Source organism: Lepus europaeus, chromosome 19 (genome assembly GCF_033115175.1).
Source record: "Lepus europaeus isolate LE1 chromosome 19, mLepTim1.pri, whole genome shotgun sequence".
Lineage (NCBI taxonomy): Eukaryota > Metazoa > Chordata > Mammalia > Lagomorpha > Leporidae > Lepus > Lepus europaeus.
In genome coordinates, this window is record NC_084845.1 from 16545975 (window position 1) to 16568014 (window position 22040).

A 22040-nucleotide genomic window follows, 5' to 3' on the forward strand; every position below is an offset into this window, starting at 1 on the left:
AACTCGACTACTGATTTACATCTATAAGCCACCTCAAATTACTGCTTTATTTGAGGGCAAGGTTTATTTTCTCCACTTAGATAACTGGCTGCTGTAACATCATGTGTTAAAAGGATGTTTCTTTCTCCATTAAATTACAAAGGCACCTTTGTTGTGAATTAGTATTTGAGCAGGTCCTTTTCTTTCTTATAGGATATATAAAGAAACAATTTGATAGGCAGAGAGCATGTGTGTGCTTCCATCTGCTGATTCACCTCCCAAATGCCCCCAACAGCTGGGGCCAGGTGGGGCTTAAGACAGGATCTAGGAAATCAATCTAGGTCTCCCACATGAGTGGCAGGAATCCAATTACTTGAGCCAACACTACTGACTCCCAGGGTCTGCATTAGTACCAAGCTGGAGTTAAGAGCCAGAGCTAGAGTCAGGTATTGAACCCAGGTACTCTGCTTTGGGACTTGAGCATCTTAACGCTAGGCTAAATCCTTGTCCACAAGTAGGCCTATTTCTGTATTCTCTACTCTTTAACTCTGGTACATTTATCTATCTATCTGTATGCCAAAAAGACACAGTTCTGATTACTCTAAGTCTTGAAATTGGATAGTGCAAATCTCAAAACTTCTTAAAGATTTTTCTATCTACCTTTTATTTTTTTTAAAAGAAGACATTTATTTAAAGTCAGAATTACGGGGGTGGTGGGGCTGAGGGGAACAGAGAGAGATCTTCAATCTACTGGTTCACTCTTCAAATGGCCCCAACGGCCAGAGCTGGGCCAGGCTGAAGTCAGGAGCCAGGAGCTCCTTCTAGGCCTCTTAGTGGGTGCAGGCCCCAACCACTTGGACCATTCTCTGCTATTTTTCAAGGTACATCAGCAGGGAGCTGAATGGAGCAGCTTGAACACAAACTGGTGCCCATATGGGATGCTGGTGCTGCAGATGGTGGCTTAGTGTTTAACTCACTGCACCACAGTGCCAGACTATCTATCCTAGGCTTTGAATTTTCATATAAATTTTAGAATTAGCATGTCAATGTCTATTTTTAAAAATGTCTACTGGGATTTTGACTAGATTTATTCTGAATTTGTAAATCAGGTTTGGGGAAAATACTAGCTGAAATATATACTCATTCCATTAGCACAGGTTAACCATCCATTTATTTAGATTTTTAATCTCACTAGTGTTCCTAAAGTTTTTTTATGGAGCCATATTTTCTCAACTTTGGCACTATTCACATTTTGGACCCGATAATTCTAAGTGTTTGTTTGTTTGTTTGCTTGTTTGTTTTTTGGTGGGGTGGGGAAGGGGTTGTCCTAGTATCCCTGGCCTCAGCTTACAGGATACAAGTAGTATTCTCTAGTTATGGCTATCAAAAATATCTGCAAGGGCTGGTGCTGTGGTGTAGTGGATAAAATCACTGCTTGCAATGCTGCCATCTCACATGGGCACCAGTTCAAGTCTCGGCTGCTCCACTTCCAATCCACCTCTCTGCTATAGCCAGGGAAAGCAGCAGAGGATGGCCCAAGTCTTTGGGCCCCCGCACCCGCGTGGGAGACCCAGAAGCAGCTCCCGGCTCCTAGCTTTGGAATGGCCCAACTCTGGCTGTTGCAGCCATTTGGGGAGTGAACCAGCGGATGGAAGACTTTTTTCTCTCTGCCTCTCTAACTCTGCCTTTCAAATAATAAATAAATTAATCTTGGAAAAAAAAATCTCCATATACTTCATTGCTAAACGTTCCCTGGGAGAGGAGTAAAATTAACTCCATCCATTAAGAACTACTGTTGTAGAGGCTTCAAAAATATTTTTGTTATATTTATTTCTGAGTGTTTGATGTTTGTTGATGCTACTATATACAGTATTACGTTACACATTTCACTTCCCAATGATCTGTTCTAGATCAGATGTCAACCAACTTTTTCAATAAGTGGCCAGATGGTATGTAAAATATTTTAAGCCTTGTAAGCCATATGAGCTCAGCACTGCCTGCTCTACTCTGCCCTTGTAGTACAAAAGCCTCCATAGATACATGTAAATAAATGGGTGTAGCTGTGTTCCAAATAAACTTCATTCACCAAAAGGAGGCTGGCTGGATCTGGTTTATAGGCCAGCTTGTCAGCTGTTTATCTAAAGTACAAAAATATAGTTGATGTTATGTATTTACCATGTATCTATTCGCTTATCATGCTTAATTCACAAATTCATTCTAGTGGTCATATTCAATATTCCTTTGTATATTCAGTACACTCAATCATGTCACCTTTACATAAAAATACTTTTATTCTTTCTTTCCAATATGTATTATTATTTTAAATAATTTTTTTAAGATTTACTTATTCATTTGAAAGTCAGAGTTACACAAGGAGAGAAGAGGCAGAGAGAGAGAGAGAGAGAGGGAGGGAGGGAGAGGGAGAGAGAGAGGTCTTCTATCCGCTGGTTCACTCCCCAATTGGCCTCAACAGCCAGAGCTGCGCCAATCCGAAGCCGGGAGCCAGGGGCTTCTTCCGGGTCTCCGTCATGGGTGCAGCGGCCCAAGGACTTGGGCCATCTTCTACTGTTTTCCCAGGCCATAGCAGAGAGCGGGATCAGAAGTGGAGCAGCTGGGACTTGAACCGGTGCCCCTATGGGATGCCAGCACTGCAGGCAGTGACTTTACCTGCTACGTCACAGTGCCAGCCCCCCAATATTTAAGCCTCTTATTTCTTACCTATTGAACTGGCTAAGATCCCCAAGCATTAAGTAGAAATAATAAAAAGTAATTATGCCTTAGCTTTATTTCTGACTTCAGGGGGAAAAGTTCATTACATCACTATTTTATGTTAACGCTTTTTCACTCATTTCACTGATTAAATTTAGGAAATTCCCTTCCATTTCTTACCTGTGGATAAATGGGTACTATGTTTTATTAAATATTCATTTAATATATGAGATGACTACAGTTTTTCTTCGTTATTCTGCCAGTGTGGTAAGTTACTAACAACTTTCAAATATTAAAACTTTGTCATCTTCAGATAGATCTCACTTCATTATGTGCTATCCTTTGGGATTGCTAGATACACTGTCAAAATTTTGTTGAGGATTTTTACAGTTATGCTCAAGGAACATGGCAAGTTCTTTCCTTGCAATGATCTTATCAGTTTGGTATCTCAGCTATCTGGTCTTGGTTATTTGATTAGTAAATATTCATTTTTCCTCAATTCTCTGAAGGAGACTGTCCAAGAAGAGTGAAAATTATTTCTGGGGTTGGTGTTTGGCCTAGAGGTTAAGACACTGGTCAAGACGCCCTGTCCCATAACAGAGTACTTGGGTTTAATAACCTGATTCTGACTTCCGATTTCAGTTTCCCAGTGACTACGACCCTGGTAGGCAGCAGTTAACGGCTCAAATAATTGGATTCTTGCCATCCACATGCAAGACATCGATTGAGTTCCTGGCTCCCAGCTTTGGCAGGGCCCAGCCCTTAATACTGCAGGAATTTTGGGAGTAAATCAGAGGATTCTGCCTCTCAAGTAGTTAAACAAAATTATTTCTGGGGCCAGTGTTGAGGTGTAGCAGGTAAAGCCACTGCCTGCAGTGCCAGCATCCCATATGGGCACTGGTTCGAGTCCCAGCTGCTCTACTTCTGATCCAGCTCTTTGCTATGGCCTGGGAAAGCAGCAGAAGATGGCCCAAGTGCTTGGGCCCCTGCATCCATATGGGAAACCCAGAGGACGCTCCTGGCTTTGGATCAGCTCAGCTCTGGCCTTTGCAGTCATTTGGGGAGTGAACCAGAGGATGAAGACCTCCCTCTGCCTCTCTGCAATTCTGCCTTTCAAATAAATAAATCTTTTTAAAAATTATTTCTTCTCTAAATATATGGTAGAATATATCAGTAAATAAAATGCTCTAGAATTTTCTTTGTGAGAGATTTAAAATTACAGTTTCAACTTCATTAACAGACATAGGAACACGGAAACTATTTCCTCATCATTGCTCCAGCCAATGAGGCCATTTCGGTTGGAAGATTTCTCTCCCTCTCCCTCTGCCTCTCAAATAAATAAATCTTTAAGAATCTCTCTTGGGGCTGGTGCTGTGGCATAGTGGGTTAAAGCCCCATCCTGCAGTGCCTGCATCCCAGGACCTGGCTGCTCCTCTTCTGATCCAGCTCTCTGCTATGGCCTGGGGAAGCAGAAGATGGCCCAAGTCCTTGGGCCCCTGTACCTGGGTGGGAGACCCAGAAGAAACTCCTGGCTTCTGGCTTTGGAGCAGCTCAGCTCTGGCCATTGCAGTCATTTGGGGAGTGAACCAGCCGATGGAAGAACTTTCTTTCTGTTCTCTCTCTCTAACTCTTTCAAATAAATAAAATAAATTTTAAAAAATTACTCTTTATCGCTGATAGTATTTTTTAAAAAGATTTATTTATTTATTTGAAAGGCACAGTTACAGAGAGGCAGAGGGAGAAAGAGAAGTCTTCCATCCACTGGTTCACTCCCCAGATGGCTGCGATGGCTGGAGCTGGGCCAATCTGAAGCCAGGAGCTTCTTCCAGGTCTTCCATGAGGGTGCAGGGGCCCAAGGACTTGGGCCAGCTTCTACTGCTTTCCCAGGCCATAGCAGGGAGCTGGATTGAAAGTGAAGCAGCTAGGACTAGAACTGGCACCCATATGGGATGCTGGTCCTACAGGCTGCAGCTTTACCTGCCACGTCACAGCGCTGACCTGATAGTACTCTTGATATTTAAGCTGCTTGACTGAGATTATTATATATACACAAGTTTTCTTGTTATTGTTATTTGTGTGATTTTTCTCCTATTCTTTCAATGCATCTTTTACAATTATATAGTGGGCCTTTAAAAAAATTCAGCCTGTCCATCTCCACCTTTTTACTGTAAGATTTAATTCCTTTATCATTTTCCAAAAATAGTTAACAATTCTTAATCTTGCATGCAAAATGTATGACATATCCTCCTGTTTTCATGGTAACTGTAAACTTCTTAAGTATATCTTCTAAGTTCTTATTAAACTTAGTATATTAAAAATTAATCTGTACAAACACTGGAGACCTAAGAGAATCACCATCCAATTTTGTTTACTTATTTTAAGATTTATTTTATTTGTTTGAAAAGTAGAGTGAGAGTAAGTGAGAGAGAGACAGAAACAGAGACTGTTCTTCCATCCACTGGTTCAGTCCCCAAATGGCTCCAACAGCCAGGACTGGACCAGGTCAAAGACAGGAGCCAGAAATTCCATCCAGGTCTTCCACATGTGTAGAAAAGGCTCAAACACTTGGGACATCTGCTACTTTCCCAGGTGTACTTGCAGGGAGCTGGATTGGAAGTAGGGTAGCTGGGATTCGAACTAGCATGGATAAATGCTGGTCTTGCAAGTGGTGGCTTACCCTAACTCACTGCACTACCACACCAGCCCCTGGTTTGCCTATTTAACCAGCTAAAATGCACCCATTTCTCTGTCCTTTCCGTCAACATTTATCCATTTTGCTGATAAGAGTATGAGACTTCGCATACAAGACAGTAAAACTATCGTAATGACTTATAAAGAAACAGCTATGGGCCAGAGCTGTGGCGTAGTAAGCTAAGCCGCCGCCTGTGGCTCCCATGCCCATATGGAAGACCTTTCTCACTTTCTCTCCCTCTGCCTGTAACTATCTTAAAAAAACAAAAACAAATAAACAAAAAAAGACCCATGGGTTTATGGGGATGTAACCCTATCATTCGTTGGGAACACCTGTATATGGAAAGTAGAAAAAAAACTTTCCCATTAAATAGCAGTAATGTAATTCTGATTCGTTTAAACTCCCTTTTAAATCCGAACACCAGGGACCAAAAATGTTTAAGGGCAAGCATTTGGTGCAGTGGTTTAAGTCACTGCTTGAGCACCTGGTGTTGTGGTGTGGCATGTAAAGCCACTACCTGCAACACTGGCATCTTTTAAGGGTGCTGGTTCCAGCTTTTGTGCCTGGGAAAACAGTGGAAGATGGCCCAAGAGCTTGGGCCCCTGTACTCATGTGGGAGACCCGGAAAAAGCTCCTGACTCTTGGCTTTGGCCTGGCCTGGCTCTAACTGTGGCAGCCATTTAGGGAGTGAACCATCAGATGAAAGATTCTCTCTTTCTCCCTCTTCCTCTCTTTGTGACTTTCAAATAAATAAATCTTTTTAAAAGGGGGGGTGGTGGTGGCCCACACTGCAGCTCACTTGGCTAATCCTCCGCCTGCAGCGCCGGCACCCCAGGTTCTAGTCCTGGTTGGGGTGCCGGGGACTAGTTCCGGTTGCTCCTCTTCCAGTCCAGCTCTCTGTGTGGCCCGGGAAGGCAGTGGAGGATGGCCCAAGTGCTTGGGCCCTGCACCTGCATGGGAGATCAGGAGAAGCACCTGGCTCCTGGCTTTGGATTGGTGCAGCACACCAGCTGTAGCAGCCATTTGGGGGGTGAACCAACGGAAGAAAGACCTTTCTTTCTCTCCCACTGTCTAACTCTGCCTGTCAAAAAGGTGGGGGGGGGGGGGGCGCGCTACTATTCACAAGTACTGAACACATGTCCTCCCATATACTTAAAAAAAAAAAATTATTTATTTGAAAGGCAGAGTTGCAGAGAGGCAAAGGCAGAGAGACAGAGGTCTTCCATCCACTGATTTACTCCCCAGATGGCCGCAATGGTTGGAGCTTCTTCTGGGTCTACAGGTGACTGCAGGAGCCCAAGGACTTGGGCCATTTTCTACTGCTTTCCCAGGCCACAGCAGAGAGCGGGATCAGAAGTGGAGCAGCTGGGAATCGAACTGGCGCCCATATGGGATGCCAGCACTGCAGGCCATGGCTTAACCTGCAGAGCTACTGTGCTGGTCCTGCTGCTAACATTTTGCTACATCTACTCCATCTCTTTATACCTTGATGTATAACTTCTCTTGCCAGATAAGCTGTAACAACTGGATCATTTACCCTTAAATCCTTCCAAGCTATCTCCCCCATTCTTTTTTTTTTTTTTTTTTTTGACAGAGTAGATAGTGAGAGAGAGAGACAGAGAGAAAGGTCTTCCTTTTGCCGTTGGTTCACCCTCCACTGGCCGCGGCGGCTGGCGCACCGCACTGATCCGAAGCCAGGAGCCAGGTGCTTCTCCTGGTCTCCCATGCGGGTGCAGGGCCCAAGCACTTGGGCCATCCTCCACTGCCTTCCTGGGCCATAGCAGAGAGCTGGCCTGGAAGAGGGGCAACCGGAATAGAATCCGACGCCCCAACCAGGACTAGAACCTGGTGTGCCGGCGCCGCAAGGCAGAGGATTAGCCTGTTAAGCCACGGCGCCGGCCCCATTCTTCTGTATAGTTAACTACCACACAATTAAGAAAATCAGAAGTAAATATACCATCTAACTACAGTAGTCCACACTCAAAGTTTCTAAATCCAGGATCTGACCTCATATTACATCTGAATGCCTTGTCACCTGTTTTCCCCAGCCCAGAAAAGTTCTATTGCCTCTCTGTTCCATGTAACACTGATTCTTGTTTTGCAAGACACGCCATCTTCTGTACACACACACCTTTTCAGAATCAGACTCTGTACTCAGTCCACATACCACAAAGATGATACACATCCTCCCAATCATCACAAACAGATATCAACTACAGCAATGCTCAACTTTTGATTAGATCTTTCTCTTACTAAAACAGGCACATTTACTGCCCCTCATGTAACTGATAAGTAAGTTATGAGATGATAATTTTTTAAAAAGATTTATTTATTTATTTGAAAGACAGAGGTACAGAGGCAGGCACAGAGAGAGACAAAGAGAGGTCTTCCATCCGCTGGTTCATTCCCCAAGTGGCTGCAACGGCTGGAGCTGGGCCAATCTGAAGCCAAGAGCTTCTTCTGGGTCTCCTGCAGGGGTGCAGGGGCCCAATGACTTGGGCCATCTTCTACTGCTTTCCCAGGCCATAGTAGAGAGCTGGATCAGAAGTGGAGCAGCCAGGAATGAACGGTTGCCCAAATGAAATGCCAGCACTGCAGGCAGTGGCTTTACCTGCTATGCCATAGTGCTGGTCCCGATAGATAATTTTTTACGATATCTCAGAATATGTTGTTTTAAAAAAAAATATTTGTGGGCCGGCACCGCGGCTCACTAGGCTAATCCTCCGCCTTGTGGCGCCGGCACACCAGGTTCTAGTCCCGGTCGGGGCACCGGATTCTGTCCCGGTTGCCCCTCTTCCAGGCCAGCTCTCTGCTGTGGCCAGGGAGTGCAGTGGAGGATGGCTCAGGTGCTTTGGCCCTGCACCCCATGGGAGACCAGGATAGGCACCTGGCTCCTGCCATCGGATCACTGTGGTGTGCTGGCTGTAGCGCGCCAGCCGCGGCGGCCATTGGAGGGTGAACCAATGGCAAAAGGAAGACCTTTCTCTCTGTTTGTCTCTCTCACTGTCCACTCTGCCTGTCAAAAATTTAAAAAAAAAAAAAAAAAAAATTTGTTCGTTCATTTGAAAGGCAGAGTGACACACACAGACACAGGGAGAGCTTTCATCTGCTGCTTCGTTCCCCAAACACCTGCAATGGCTGGGGTTGAGCCAGTAGCCAAGAACTGCATTAGGGTCTCCCATATGGTTGGCAGAAACTCAGTACTTGAGCCACTACCTGCTGCCTCCTAGGTGCATGAACAGGAAGGTGGATCAGAAGCAGACCCAGGACTCCATTCCAGGCATTGATATGGAATGCAGGCATCCCAACTGGCTTAACCTGCTGTGCTACAGCATCTGCCTTCCCACCGTCCACCACTCCTTCTACATATTATCAGGCATTTTTCTTTTTTTCCTTCTTTTTGCAAGAGCCCCTGTTTCCTTTCAATCGGAAATAGTATTTAGAAACTGAGAACTAGGTCTACATCTGTTCTTTGCTCTTGGGTACCACTGATTCTTGGTTCTTCCTAGGACGAGAGCAAGGAAATAACTCGTTTCTTAAGAAATGAGTTCAAAGACATATCTCAGTTCATATTCAACACTATAAGGTTCTTTCTCAACTTTCACCTTCCATTATATGTACCTTCCTTCTCCACAATAAGAACACTGTTTCCCAACATCAATATATTTGCTATGTTTTATAATAAACACAAAACAGTTTAAGAATTAAACTAAGTTTTCTTAATAGTTCTAACTGAAATATGATTTTTTGGAATAGAATTAAAAAGATTAAGGGCTAGAGCTTAAGATTTAAAGTCAAGATGCTATTATGATGCTTGCAACTCATATTGTAGTATTTGCACTAGATATCGACTTCCGACTCCTAACTCTGACTTCCTGCTAATGCAGACCCTGGGAGGCAGGACTGATGGCTCAGGGAATGAAGTTCATGCCACTCACAAGGGAGAACTGGATTGTTATCCAAGTTTTTAGCCTCAGCCCTGGTCATTGTGGGCATTTCAGTAGTCAACCAGCTGATAAGCATTCTCTGTCTCCCAAATAAATAAAAGTAAAATAACACTGAGTTGATCTAAGTGTGTCTAGCTCTTGCACTCAAAGGCTTTTGCCCTCTTCTTCAGTAGGCCTGTCATTAGCCAGTCCCCTATATATTTTCATTACAGTTTAATGCTTTGAAAACACTGTTAGAACAAACAAAGCACAGGCACTAGCAACGGGGAGCCGCATTAGGCTGCCACATGTGATACCAGCATCCCATACAATCCCCGGTTTGAGTCCTTGCTGCTCTACTTCTGATCCAACTCCCTGCTAATGTGCCTGGGAAAGCAGTGGAAAATGGCTCAAGTGCTTGGGCTCCTGTCACCCATGTGGGAGACTTGGATGGAGTTCCAGGGTCCTGACTTTGTCCTGGCTTAGCCTTGGCTATTGTAGTCACTTAGGAGTGAACCAGTGGACTGCAACTCTGCCTTTCAAATAAATAAAATAAATATTTAAACAAAGAACTAAGTCCATATAGTTGCTATACATGAGCATCTCTCACAGGTGAGTGTTAATATTTTACTCAATCTAAAGAACACATATATACTAATATATAAGTAATACTAATATATAATCTATCATATAAATAATGTTCCTTAATGGCATCATCATTCACTAATGACATTATTCACAATTCCCTTTTGGAAAAGTGTCCCTGTTGAAAAAAATGTTCAGGGGTCAGTGCTGTGGCATAGCAGGTTAAAGCCCCAACTTTCAGTGCCAGCATCCTATATGGGTGCTGGTTCAAGTCCTGGCTGCTCCTCTTCTGATTCAGCTCTCTACTATAACCTGGGAAAGCAGTGGAAGATGGCTCAAGTGCTTGGGCCCCTGTACCCACGTAGGTCCCAGAAGCTCCTGGTTCCTGGCTTCAGATTGGCCTAGCCCCAGTTGTTGTATTCATTTGGGGAGGGAACTAGTGGAAGGAAGGCCTTTCTCTCTGTCTTTAACTCTGCTTCTCAAATATATAAATAAATCTTAAAACAAAAGTTCATTTTTAAATGGTCAGATGAAGATTTACATCTTCCAGGGGCCAGCTTTCTGGTGTAGCAGGTTAAGGCACTGCTTACGACACTGGCATCCTATACTGGAGTGTTAGTTGGGCATCCCAGCTACTCTGCTTCCCATCCAGCTCTTTGCTAAAGTGCATGGGAGACTAGGATGGAGTTCCTGGCTCCTGGCTTTGGTCTGACCCAGATCATGCTGGTGCAGTCATTTTGGGAGTGAACTAGCAGATGAATGATCTGTTTCCTTCTGCCTTTCTTAAAAATTCAATAAAATCTAGTAATTAGATACACCTAGTTTTAAAATATGTGACTATTCTCAAAGCTTTTTTTTACAGAACCATTAATCACTAAGAACATTAAAAAAGGCTTTAAAATAATAATCAGATCGCAAAATAAGGTTACAAAAGGAACATCAACCAACATTTTCTGAAGGTGTGGGGTAAATTCTCCACAACTTCATGTAAAGATTACAAAAAATAAGAATAAGAAAAAAAACTAGCACATACCAACACCAACAGTACCAAACTGCTGCCCGACTAATGAACTTGGACTGAACTGACTATATGTCGGCATCCTGCCAAAAGGTCCGTAGGAACCCACTGACTGGAATGAAGAAGCAGATGAACCTAGTGAAGACTGAAGGAAAATCAGGTTATTTTTCCAAGCTCTAAGCAACATACGAGTGATGGAAAGAAATTCAGAGTTTTTAAGAAAAGTATTAAATAATAACTATGAGATACAAAAAGAATTCAAATAATTTCTGTATGTTTTTAATATTAAATAGCTGAACAATCTGATTTCAATATTTGTACCAGTTACTTAATGTGATTTACAAATTTTTTCTATAATAAACTCTCCCTTTAAGAGTTAAACTTAACCCAACCAAATCTAAAATATGTTATTGTACATATATGCAGTGTGTTAATTTACCATATTATAAAATATTTCATAGTATAAGTAACAACAGTATTAAAGGCTCTCAGGATACAAATTCATTGATAGAAGGGCCTTATCCATGCATTCACTGCTAATATCAAACACATATCAGGAATTTCATAAATACTGCTGAACGAATAGGTAAAAGGGCCAAGTTGAAGTTTATGAAGGTTGGAGTTACTCAACACCTGAGTAACATTCTGATTTGCGCTCTTTTAGTTTTTCTCCTTCCATAAAATTAAATAACTGGTTCCCAAATAATTACTCAAAGATAGATATAATAGACAGTAAGATAACACTAGTTTCTGCTGTAGGCAGCTATTTAAGAGTGTGTCTCTTCTTTCTCCATTTAATTGATTCAAAATTTTTTGTCGATTCCTTCAGACTCCATTCCCCCAAAATAAGACTTAACAAAGGAAGGACAGATGAGATTACACACTTTTCCAGTTTATGGTACAAGAACCAAATTCACATTTAAAAAAATATTTGTTTTCATCTACTTTAAAGGCAGACAGAAAGAGACAGATAAGAGAGATATATCTTTCACTCACCGGTGTACTCCCCAACGCCCACGACAGCCAGGGTTGGGCCAGGCCAAAGCCAGGAGCCTGGAACTCCATCTAGATTTCTCACATGGGTGACAGGGACCCAAACACTTAAGTGGTCATCTGCTGCCTTCCAGAATGCAGCAGCAGGAAGCTGCATCAGCAGCAGTGTAGCCGGGACTTCAACCCGTATTTTGATACAGGATGTGGGCATCCCAAGCAGTAGCTTAACTCGCCACAATGCCTGCCCCTTACAGTTTCTTATTAAAAAGGTTATATTCAGGGAAAAAGGTAAATAAATATTACAAGGTACTTCTTTTCACTTTGATTTTTCTATTTATTTTCAGATGAGCTTATTAGATATTTTCCTTTAGTACTTGGAAATAAGTCAAATCTGATGCAAGATAATACACAGAAGCTATTTTGTGGAACACTCAGAAGATTTATCACAGCATAAAAAAGGATGAAGATGGGTGCTGGTGTTATAACACAGTGGGTTAAGTTTCCAATTTGGGACTGGCATCTCATGTCAGAGAGCCAGGTTGAGTCCTGGCTGCTCCACTTCTTATCCAGCACCCCTAAGAATTTGCCTAGGAGGGTAGCAGATGACACCCAAGGGCTTGGGCCCCTGACACCCACGTGGGAGACCAAGATGAAGTTCCTGGCTCTTGGTTTCAGCCTGGTCCAGACCTGGCTGTTGCAGCCTTTTGGGGAGTGAACCAGCAGATGAAGAGCTCTGTCTGTCTCACCCTCCCTCTCTGACATTCTTTGAAATAAACAAATCTTAAAAAAATATATATATATAAAGGTGTGTGTGTGGAAAAGACAATTTAAAGCAATCAAAGTATACACTGCTGAAAAACAAGCATATTTCAGTGCAAATAACAAAGACATGATAGGAAAAAAAGATGAGAAGAAACTGAATTTAGGGAGGAAATCATGGGAGACCAAACCATCCCCTCAACTAAAAATACTCTTAGGTGAAACTGATTTTTCTGTTATAGTCAAATTTAGAAAGCCTTCATGTGCTTCCAATGAACACGGAAAAACTCAGAATTTACAAATGTGTAAATATTTCTATTTTTACAATATGAAAATTTTAAATTCTTTCTGAGAATTAAGGTCTTTAAATTTAGGAATTAAAGAACTTTCCATATAGGTTAAAATCCTTTTACTTGTGTGATATTATGTATCACTAAATATCACATAATATATAACATGACTTAGCAGTTTTCCCCATTAAATCAAATAATTTTAGTAAAGAGTAACAATTATCACCCTGACTTAATTATGGTAACAAGCTTAGAGTATGTTATGAATACTGACTTCTTTTATGATCCAAAGAGGAAAATCTAGATGACAACATTATCTGGGCAATTTCAGGTATCCAGGTTACTTAGAAATGGTAACAGGAACATTCAACTGGGAGAGGCAAAAGCCAAGGCCAGCCATGTGTGAGGTTTACTTATACTCTAAGGCAGATATACTGTCAGTTACCTGCACGATAGCTGGGTCCTGAGGCAAAGAGCACTGTGGTTTCGGTGGCTCACAAACGGTGAGGTCTTTAATATCACTCCCACGGAATATGATGTATTCAAAGACTTCATCTCGAGGTGGTATTGGACGATCTGTTGGTCTGTCTTCTGTACCAAAGGATCGAACTGGAAAATAAAGGACAAGAGATGTGTGTCTATTCATACTCAGGCAGCACCTCTTTTAAGCGTTGTATTTTCCAAGCACTACACAGTAATGTAATCTGTGAAAAGGTATTCATTAATCTGTAGCTAAGTAAGAGTAGGTTTTGCCTAAAGCTAAATGCATTCAATTTAATTTATCGTCTTACGAGGTTGTGTTCTTCCTGTACTTTTATTTATATCTTTGATGATCATGTGAGAAGAGGTGTTAAAAAGATCTTCCTCTCATTGCTGACCTGTTTTTAATAAACTCATTCAGTAAAATAAAAATATGGCAATGTCATATATTTTTGGTGGTGGGAGGTGGCAATGAAGATTTTTCCAGCTCACAAAATCCCCAGGTTTGGGAAATTGAGCTTTTAGACCAACAGAAGACAATGTAGTAATGTTTACCTTGGTGAGCAGCTGCCTCCAGAAGCCCAGCTGAGTGCTATCTGTTATACTGCCCCAGGAGACAGCCCGAAATGCCTTGGCTACCTAACATATCTAGTATATAATTAAATCTGATTATTTTAACACTGAAGATAACATTATTCAAAGTTAAACCACAGACCACCTGAAACAGCATAAGCTGGCAACAAATGCCGATGTCCACTGAATTAGAATTATCCAGGACACTGTCCAGATCTAATTTCCCGAGTCTCTTACAAATTTCAGGTTCACTGTCTAAAGGATACTTCTGAAACTGTTCACAATCACACAGAAGCTCTGAGCAAGAAAAGTCTGAAACGTCACATAATATTCACTTACAGAGTGTCCCGAAGCAAATACACCCTTCAACATTGTGCAAAAAAAATTTTTTTTTAATTTTTTTTATTTTTGACAGGCAGAGTGGACAGTGAGAGACAGAGACAGAGAGAAAGGTCTTCCTTTTGCCGTTCGTTCACCCTCCAATGGCCGCCGCGGTAGCACGCTGCGGCCGGCGCACCGCGCTGATCCGATGGCAGGAGCCAGGTGCTTCTCCTGGTCTCCCATGGGGTGCAGGGCCCAAGGACTTGGGCCATCCTCCACTGCCTTCCCTGGCCACAGCAGAGAGCTGGCCTGGAAGAGGGGCAACCGGGACAGGATCGGTGCCCCGACCGGGACTAGAACCCGGTGTGCCGGCGCCGCTAGGCGGAGGATTAGCCTATTGAGCCGCGGCGCCGGCCTGTGCAAAATTTTGAACACAAACATCTTTCTGCTGAACTGACCCAGAGTTAGACTGAGGATGAATGTTATTTCAATTTAAAATTGCCGTATTTTCTTTTTTTTTTTTTTAAAGATTTATTTTATTTATTTAAAAGGCTGTCACAGAGAGGCAGGGAGAGAGAGAGAGATCAGTCAGTCTTCCATCCACTGGTTCACTCCCCAGATGGCTGCAACAGCTGAAGCTGTCCTGAACAGAAGCCAGGAGCCAGGAGCTTCTTCCAGATCTTTCACGTGAGTGCAAGGGCCCAAGGACTTGGGCAATCTTCTATTGCCTTCCCAGGCCATAGCAGAGAACTGGATCGAAGTGGAGCAGCCTGGACTTGAACCGGAGCCTACATGAGATGCTGGCACTGCAGGTGGCGGCTTTACCCACTATGCCACAGTGTAGAATGCCTTATTTTCTTATTCTGAAAATCCTTCCTAGCACTCACGAGACTTCTGGGAAAGACGATGGTATGGATGGGTTTATAAAAAAACATCTTTTTCTAAGACTGAAGGAAATGAAAAAATATTAAACTATAACATTAAATGATTTAAAAACATTGAAATATAGAACCAGATAGTCTAAATAGGAAGACCAAACCCAGAATCCATACCAGAAGGTACCGCCAGAGAAATGTTCATTGGTATTGGCCAACTTTGTAGATGGGGGCTGTGACACAGGTGTGACAGTGCAAAGTTATGGAATGCCCTAGCTGACAGTCCCCTTTCCTAACAGCCAATCAGTACTGTAGCGGACAGGAAGAAGAAAACAGATTTCACACTTTCAGCTTTATGTAAAAGGAAGGCTGATGAAGAGAAAGGACTAAGAAAAAAAAATTTTTTTTTGACAGGCAGAGTGGATAGTGAGAGAGAGAGAGACAGAGAGAAAGGTCTTCCTTTGCCGTTGGTTCACCCTCCAATGGCCGCCGCGGTAGGCTGCGGCCGGCACATCTCGCTGATCTGAAGTCAGGAGCCAGGTGCTTTTCCTGGTCTCCCATGTGGGTGCAGGGCCCAAGCACTTGGGCCATCCTCCACTGCACTCCCGGGCCATAGCAGAGAGCTGGCCTGGAAGAGGGGCAACCGAGATAGAATCCGGCGCCCCAACCGGGACTAGAACCCGGTGTGCCGGTGCCGCAAGGCGGAGGATTAGCCTGTTAAGCCACGGCGCCGGCTCAGAAAATTTCAAATAAGTCAATCGCACCTCCAACTTCAGCACCACAATCCAAAGTAGCAAGTTAGTTAAGAAGCAAGAGGGAGGAAAGTCACAGGCCCTTGAGCATACCCAGGTGAAATGAGAGTTAAAAGAACATCTGCCACCTCCCTTTAGGCCAGCAGCAGTCATCAAAAGGAGTTAAGGAAAAAAAACCAAAAGAATAGAAAGCATGGAATCAAGAAAAAGTTTACAGAACATGTGAGAAGAAAAGAGGAGAAAAGGCGACAATCCTCAGGACCTGTCATTTGCTGTAACAGTTCAACAGAAGAACACATGGCAGGAAGATACTGTGGTACAGCAATGGAGAGATCCCCAAGGTTGAAACGTGGGCACTGACAGCAGAAAGAAAGGAGGCACGCCAAATACAGAAAGTACTGTTCTGTTACAACATGTTTCAGCACACGAATTACCTCCTATGCATTCGTAAGGAAGGGAATTATGTCAGTATATTACAAAATCACATCGATTCATCCCTAACTTTTCCTGACATATTTATTTTTTTGCACTAAATTCTGTAACTGCAGGTAATTTCATCAAGCTACTAAGGAACAGTATATTAAGCCCACTCATCTCAGCTCAATCTGGCTACATACTCAGTCTTACAAGTGCATGTCTCTCCCTAATTTTAATACAACCTTTCCTTAACTCCCACAACAGCCTCAATTCTTCCTTGTATCATCTTCCACTAGGCTACCATCACTTTTGTTTTCAAGAGAAAATTCCCCATTTACTGTAGTATTTATGTTTTAGGAATTTACTACGTTTTTAAGCATGCTGGTATTCTTAGGGCTCAAAATACAAAGTTGCACAGATTTTGAATGCTCTGTCTCCTAAACCCTAATTTCCCTATAAATCTCATAATCACAGTGCAGGAAAGCATATATCATACTATGACATAAATGTTTATGTCTAACAAAATCTGCTATGAATTTTTCCTATTATCCCATTCTTCATAATTCTTTGGGGATAAGCTTAAATATTTAATTTAATCTAGGACCACAGTGTCATTTTTCCTTTTGTTTTTCATCCATAATATATTATTTAGTATATATTTACAATATATTATTTAGTACTTTGGGAAAGAAACATTTCTGCTCTATTTACTCATTTTGGCTTTTACAGCAATTCTATCTTCTATCCTTAGTGCTGACACAGTATCAGCCTTCAAATTAAGAACCTAATGCTACTACTGAGAATGTGGCTGTAGATACTAACCTGACTCTGATATAGTGGGATTAAGCAATATATTAAAGTACCACACTCTAAGAGCTGTCTATACTCACCCTCAGGGGGTTTACAGTCTAGCAAGTGTACTTTGTGGGAAAGAAGACCCTAGTTTGCTAGGGCTGCCAAAACCAAGCACCACAGATGCTACCTGAACACAAATGTTTACAGCAGCATTATTCACAACAGCCAAAAGGTGGAAACAACACAAATGCCCACCAACAAATGAATGGGCCAATTGTGATGTATAGATGTATTTCCTATAGATAATATTAATATTATATATGTAAAAAAAAAACGGAGTATCATTCAACCACAGAAAGGAATAAAACGTTGATACATGCTACATCTAGAATGAAGCTCCAAAGCAGTATGCTTAATGAAAGAAATGAGACACACAACACCACACACGTAATTCCTTTTATATGTTTCCAAAAGAGAAAACGCCATGTAGACAGGAAGCATGTTAGTGATAATTGAGGTATGAGGAGGGATTACTTAATGAGAAGGTATGTTTTTCGAAGGTGAGGAAAATTTTTGAAACTAAGGAGAGATGATGGCTGTACAACACTGTTGACGACACTAAATTCCAATAAACTGTACACTTTATAATGGTTAATTTTATGTTATAGTAACATAACTGAAACACAAACATGCATGTGAACACCTACAATATAGCCTACAAGTGAATATATGAAATAATGCTATTTGGGGAAATGGGTGAAATTAGGAGTGGCTGTCCTCTATTCCACATCTCATCAATTTTTTAAAAGATTTATTATTTATTTAGTTGACAGGCATAGTTATATATAGAGAGAGGGGTGAGAGAGAGAGATAACTCAGGCCATCTACCATTGCTTTCCCAGGCACATTAGTAGGGAGTTGGGATTGGAAGTGGAACAGCTGGGACATGAACCTGTACCCATATGGAATGAAGGCATTGCAAGCAGTGGCTTAACCCACCATGTTACAACATTGGTCCCTCTGTTTCATTATGAAGCCACATTCCTTCAGTAAGTATTCCAGTTTTCCTTCTTCCCCAAATTAGATAACTCTAAATTTTAGGCCACTCTTTAGTAAAAGAGAGTGCGAAATCGGGAAAATAATTTGTTCTATTATTCTTAAAAAGAACACAACTGGGGGTCAGTACTGTGGTGTAGCTGGTAAAGCCCCTACCCATGGCCCCGACATCCCTAATAGGTGCCGGGGTCCTGGCTGCTCTACTTCCGATCCAGCTCCCTACTAATACGCCTGGGAAAGCCAAAGAAGATGGCCCAAGTACTTGGGCCCCTGCATCCATATCGGAAACCTGGAGGAAGCTCCTGGCTCCTGACTTCAGATCATTCCAGCTCAGCCATTGTGGCCATTTGGGGAGCGAATCAGTGGATGGATGATCTTTTTCTCTCTAACTCTGCCTTTCAAATAAATAAATCTTTTTTTTTTTAAAGATTTATTTATTTGAAAGGCAGAGTTACAGAGAAGCAGAGGCAGATACAAAGCCAGGATCCAAGAGCTTCTTCCAGAACTCCCATATGGGTATAAGGGCCCAAGCACTTGGGCCATCTTCCGCTGCTTTGCCAGGCCCATTAGCAGGGAGCTGGATCAGAGGTGGAGCAGCCGGACTCAAACTGGTGCCCATATAGGATGATGGCACTGCAGGTGGCAGCTTTACCCACTATGTCACAGCACCAGTCCCTCAAATAAATAAATCTTAAACACACAATTTTTTAATTTATGATTGTAAATGATAATGAAGATTAACTGAAATGTATCATACAACTGTATTTTTTTTCCTAAACAGATAGGAGAAAATTATCTGGCCAAAATCTTATCTAAAAAGTCTCCAGAGTAAGGCAAGCTCAGACGTCAACCTAATGCCAAACTTGGCTGCCTGTATATGAATACTGTATATACAGTATAGTACATGAATAGAGGAAGAGCTGTAGTTACTAGCTTACCAATGCAATATCTCCAATATAGAAGTGAAATTTTCTAAGTTTAAACATGACAAACATAATATACTAAAACTACATAGTTGTACTTTAAGCTAGTACCTCCAAAATGATGTCATTAATAATTTCTCGAAGTCTTAACTTTTGACATGAATTAAAAATGTTAGGTTTTATTATCAATTGGTAAAGACAAGAAACAAGTCCACTGAGTATCAAAAAGTGAGAACATCGGTTGCCCCTCTTCCAGGCCAGCTCTCTGCTGTGGCCAGGGAGTGCAGTGGAGTATGGCCCAAGTGCTTGGGTCCTGTACCCCATGGGAGACCAGGATAAGCCTCTGGCTCCTGCCATCGGATCAGCGCGGTGCGCCGGCCGTGGCAGCCACTGGAGGGTGAACCAACGGCAAAAGGAAGACCTTTTTCTCTGTCTCTCTCTCTCACTGTCCACTCTGCCTGTCAAAAAATTTAAAAAAAAAAAAAAAAAAAAAAAAAAGTGAGAACAAATGAAATGCTAAAGTATCCAAGAAACACTGACAGAATAAATTAAGAAAACAAAGCCAAGTAAGCTGAAACCTAGGGTATGACTTATGATGCTGGTTAAGCCACTGCCTGTGATGCCAGCATCCCATATGAGCACCTGTTTAAGTCCTGGCTGCTCCACTTCTGATTTCAGCTAGCCTCTTGTTCATATGCCTGGGAAAGCAGTGGAGAAGCTTGGGCCCTTGTACCATGTGGGAGACTGGGACGGAGTTCCAGACTTCTGGCTTCGGTCTGGCTCAGCAAGATCTAACTCATTCAAATAAATTAATTAATTTAAAAAAAAAAAGATTTATGATGTGTGTGTTTTAACTTATTTGAAAGGCAGAGTTACAGAGAGGGAGATGCAGAGGCAGAGAGAAAGAGAGACAGATCTTCCATCCTCTGGTTCACTCTCCAAACGGCCGCAACGGCCAGGGTTGGATGGCTATTTACGAAAGTACTGAACAGTGTTTGTAGCAAGAGGATTAAATCAAATTATACAAACTAAGAAATAACAAATGGACATCAACAGAATGGGAAAACACAATAGCATATTTGAAAAATTGTCTATACGCAAAAGCATCAAACCAGAAAAACAAAGTTACAACTTGTATTTTCCTGCTTTCTGACATATGTAAATATATCTGTTGTTCTATATCCAAGCCTTACACTAATTCTTGCTAAAAACATTTGAAGTATAGCATGTTTGGAAAAAACTATTATAAATGGGCTGAAAACAAGGTTTAAATACTTAAAGAACAACATTTCATCCATAAAGCAGTACCCTGGCCAACCCTGAAAATAGGATGATAGTTTTAGCAGTTTGTGGCTTTTTTATTTTTTAAACTTAAGAGTGGAGCTTTTTAAGAGTCTATAGGTCTGTTCTTTGAATTGTATCACAGGCTGCTTCCAAAAACTCCCACTTTATGCATACCTGCACCCTTCTTTGGTTCTTTTTTCATTGTTATCCATACCATCTTCTTTCTTTTAACAAGTATTACTGCACTGAATGAAAACATATGCTCTGGCCTGCACCACCTCTGTTCTGGACTTAACATATCTAACAGAGACATCATATCATTACTTCTCTCTCTCTGTAACGTTCTTAATCTCTTCAATACCTATCAGCTACCAAGCACTGGTGACTTGAAGGTTAAAAAAACCAGCTCTATTTCCACAGTTCACAATCAGATGACTTTTCCTCCCCCTTTAAAAAATAGTTATTTGAAAGGCAGAGAGAGAGAGAGAGAGAGAGAGAGATTGATTTTTCTATCTGCTGGTTTACCCCCCAAATGGCTGCAACAGCCAGGACTGAGCCAGGACAAAGCCAGGAGGCTGGAACTTCAAGCTGGTCTCCAACATGGTTGGCAGGAGTCCAAGTATTTGGCTGTCTTCTGCTGTTTCCCGGGTGCATTAGCAGGGCTGAATTGGAAACAGTAGCCAGGACTCAAACTGGCACTCAGATATGTGATGCGGATGTCCCAAGTGGCGGCCTAACCTGTTACACCCGCAGTGCAGCCTTCAACTTTTCAAACTCTAAAGGTTATAGTTTCCTCATGTTTAATTAAAAAACCCAAAAGCCATCTTGTTAGAACCTATCTTGTCCTTTCCACCATAACATTGATCTTCATTAATTTTCTTCTCTCTTCCCTGTATTACCCAAAGTCATCTCCCACAATTAAAGATTTATGACCTTGCATAGCTAATGAGCTTCTCAATTGTAACTTCACCTGCTTCCTCTGTGCAAGATTCTTCCCCTTGATTTTAAAGATTTTTACTTATTTGAGAGAGAGAGCCATGCCGATCTGAAGCCAGGAGCTTCTTCCGGGTCTCCCACGTGGGTGCAGGGGCCCAAGGATTTGGGCCATCTTCCACTGCTTCTCCAGGCCATAAGCAGAGAGCTGGATCAGAAGAGGATGTGCCTATGTTCCCAGGCACATCAGTAGAAAGCTGGATTGGAAGCAGGAGAAGTCAAGAATCAAACCAGCACTTGGATATGGGATGTTGGAATCCCAAGTGGCAGCTTACTCTGCTCTGTTGCCTCCCCAGTGGCCTCCCTTGATTGATGCCAGTTGTTTCCTGGCATCTACCACATTGTCTAGCACAGTAAATAGGCACTAAGTAATTCTCTCGGGTGAACAGCTTATTTAATAGTAAGCACAGGGGCTGGTGCTGTGGCACAGTGGGTTAAAACCCTGGCCTGCAGTGCTGGCATCTGATACAGGCACTGATTCGAGTCCTGGCTGCTCCTTTTCCAATTCAGCTCTCTGCTGTGACCTGGGAAAGCAATAGAAGATGGCTCAAGTCCTTGGGCCTCTGCACCCTTGTGGGAGACCTGGAGGAAGCTCCTGGCTTTGGATCTGCTCAGCTCTG

The 22040-nt window shown here is 42.3% G+C and overlaps 1 protein-coding gene across 4 annotated transcripts in view; it reads right to left on the bottom strand.

Moving 5' to 3' along the window:
* The window catches only part of LSM14A (LSM14A mRNA processing body assembly factor), a 58027-nt gene that overhangs the window by 21318 nt on the left and 14669 nt on the right, over positions 1–22040 (bottom strand). For 2 of the 4 annotated variants that reach the window (XM_062177126.1, XM_062177127.1), the window contains exons 2-3: positions 13397–13560; positions 10925–11085 (exon numbers count right to left, since the gene is read on the bottom strand). In XM_062177126.1, the coding sequence (XP_062033110.1) occupies positions 10925–11085; positions 13397–13506 (271 nt within the window). In that variant the 5' untranslated portion in view covers positions 13507–13560. Of the gene's footprint in view, positions 1–10924; positions 11086–11905; positions 11990–13396; positions 13561–22040 lie in introns of those variants that run through there. The other 2 variants (XM_062177125.1, XM_062177128.1) reach the window with 2 other exon arrangements.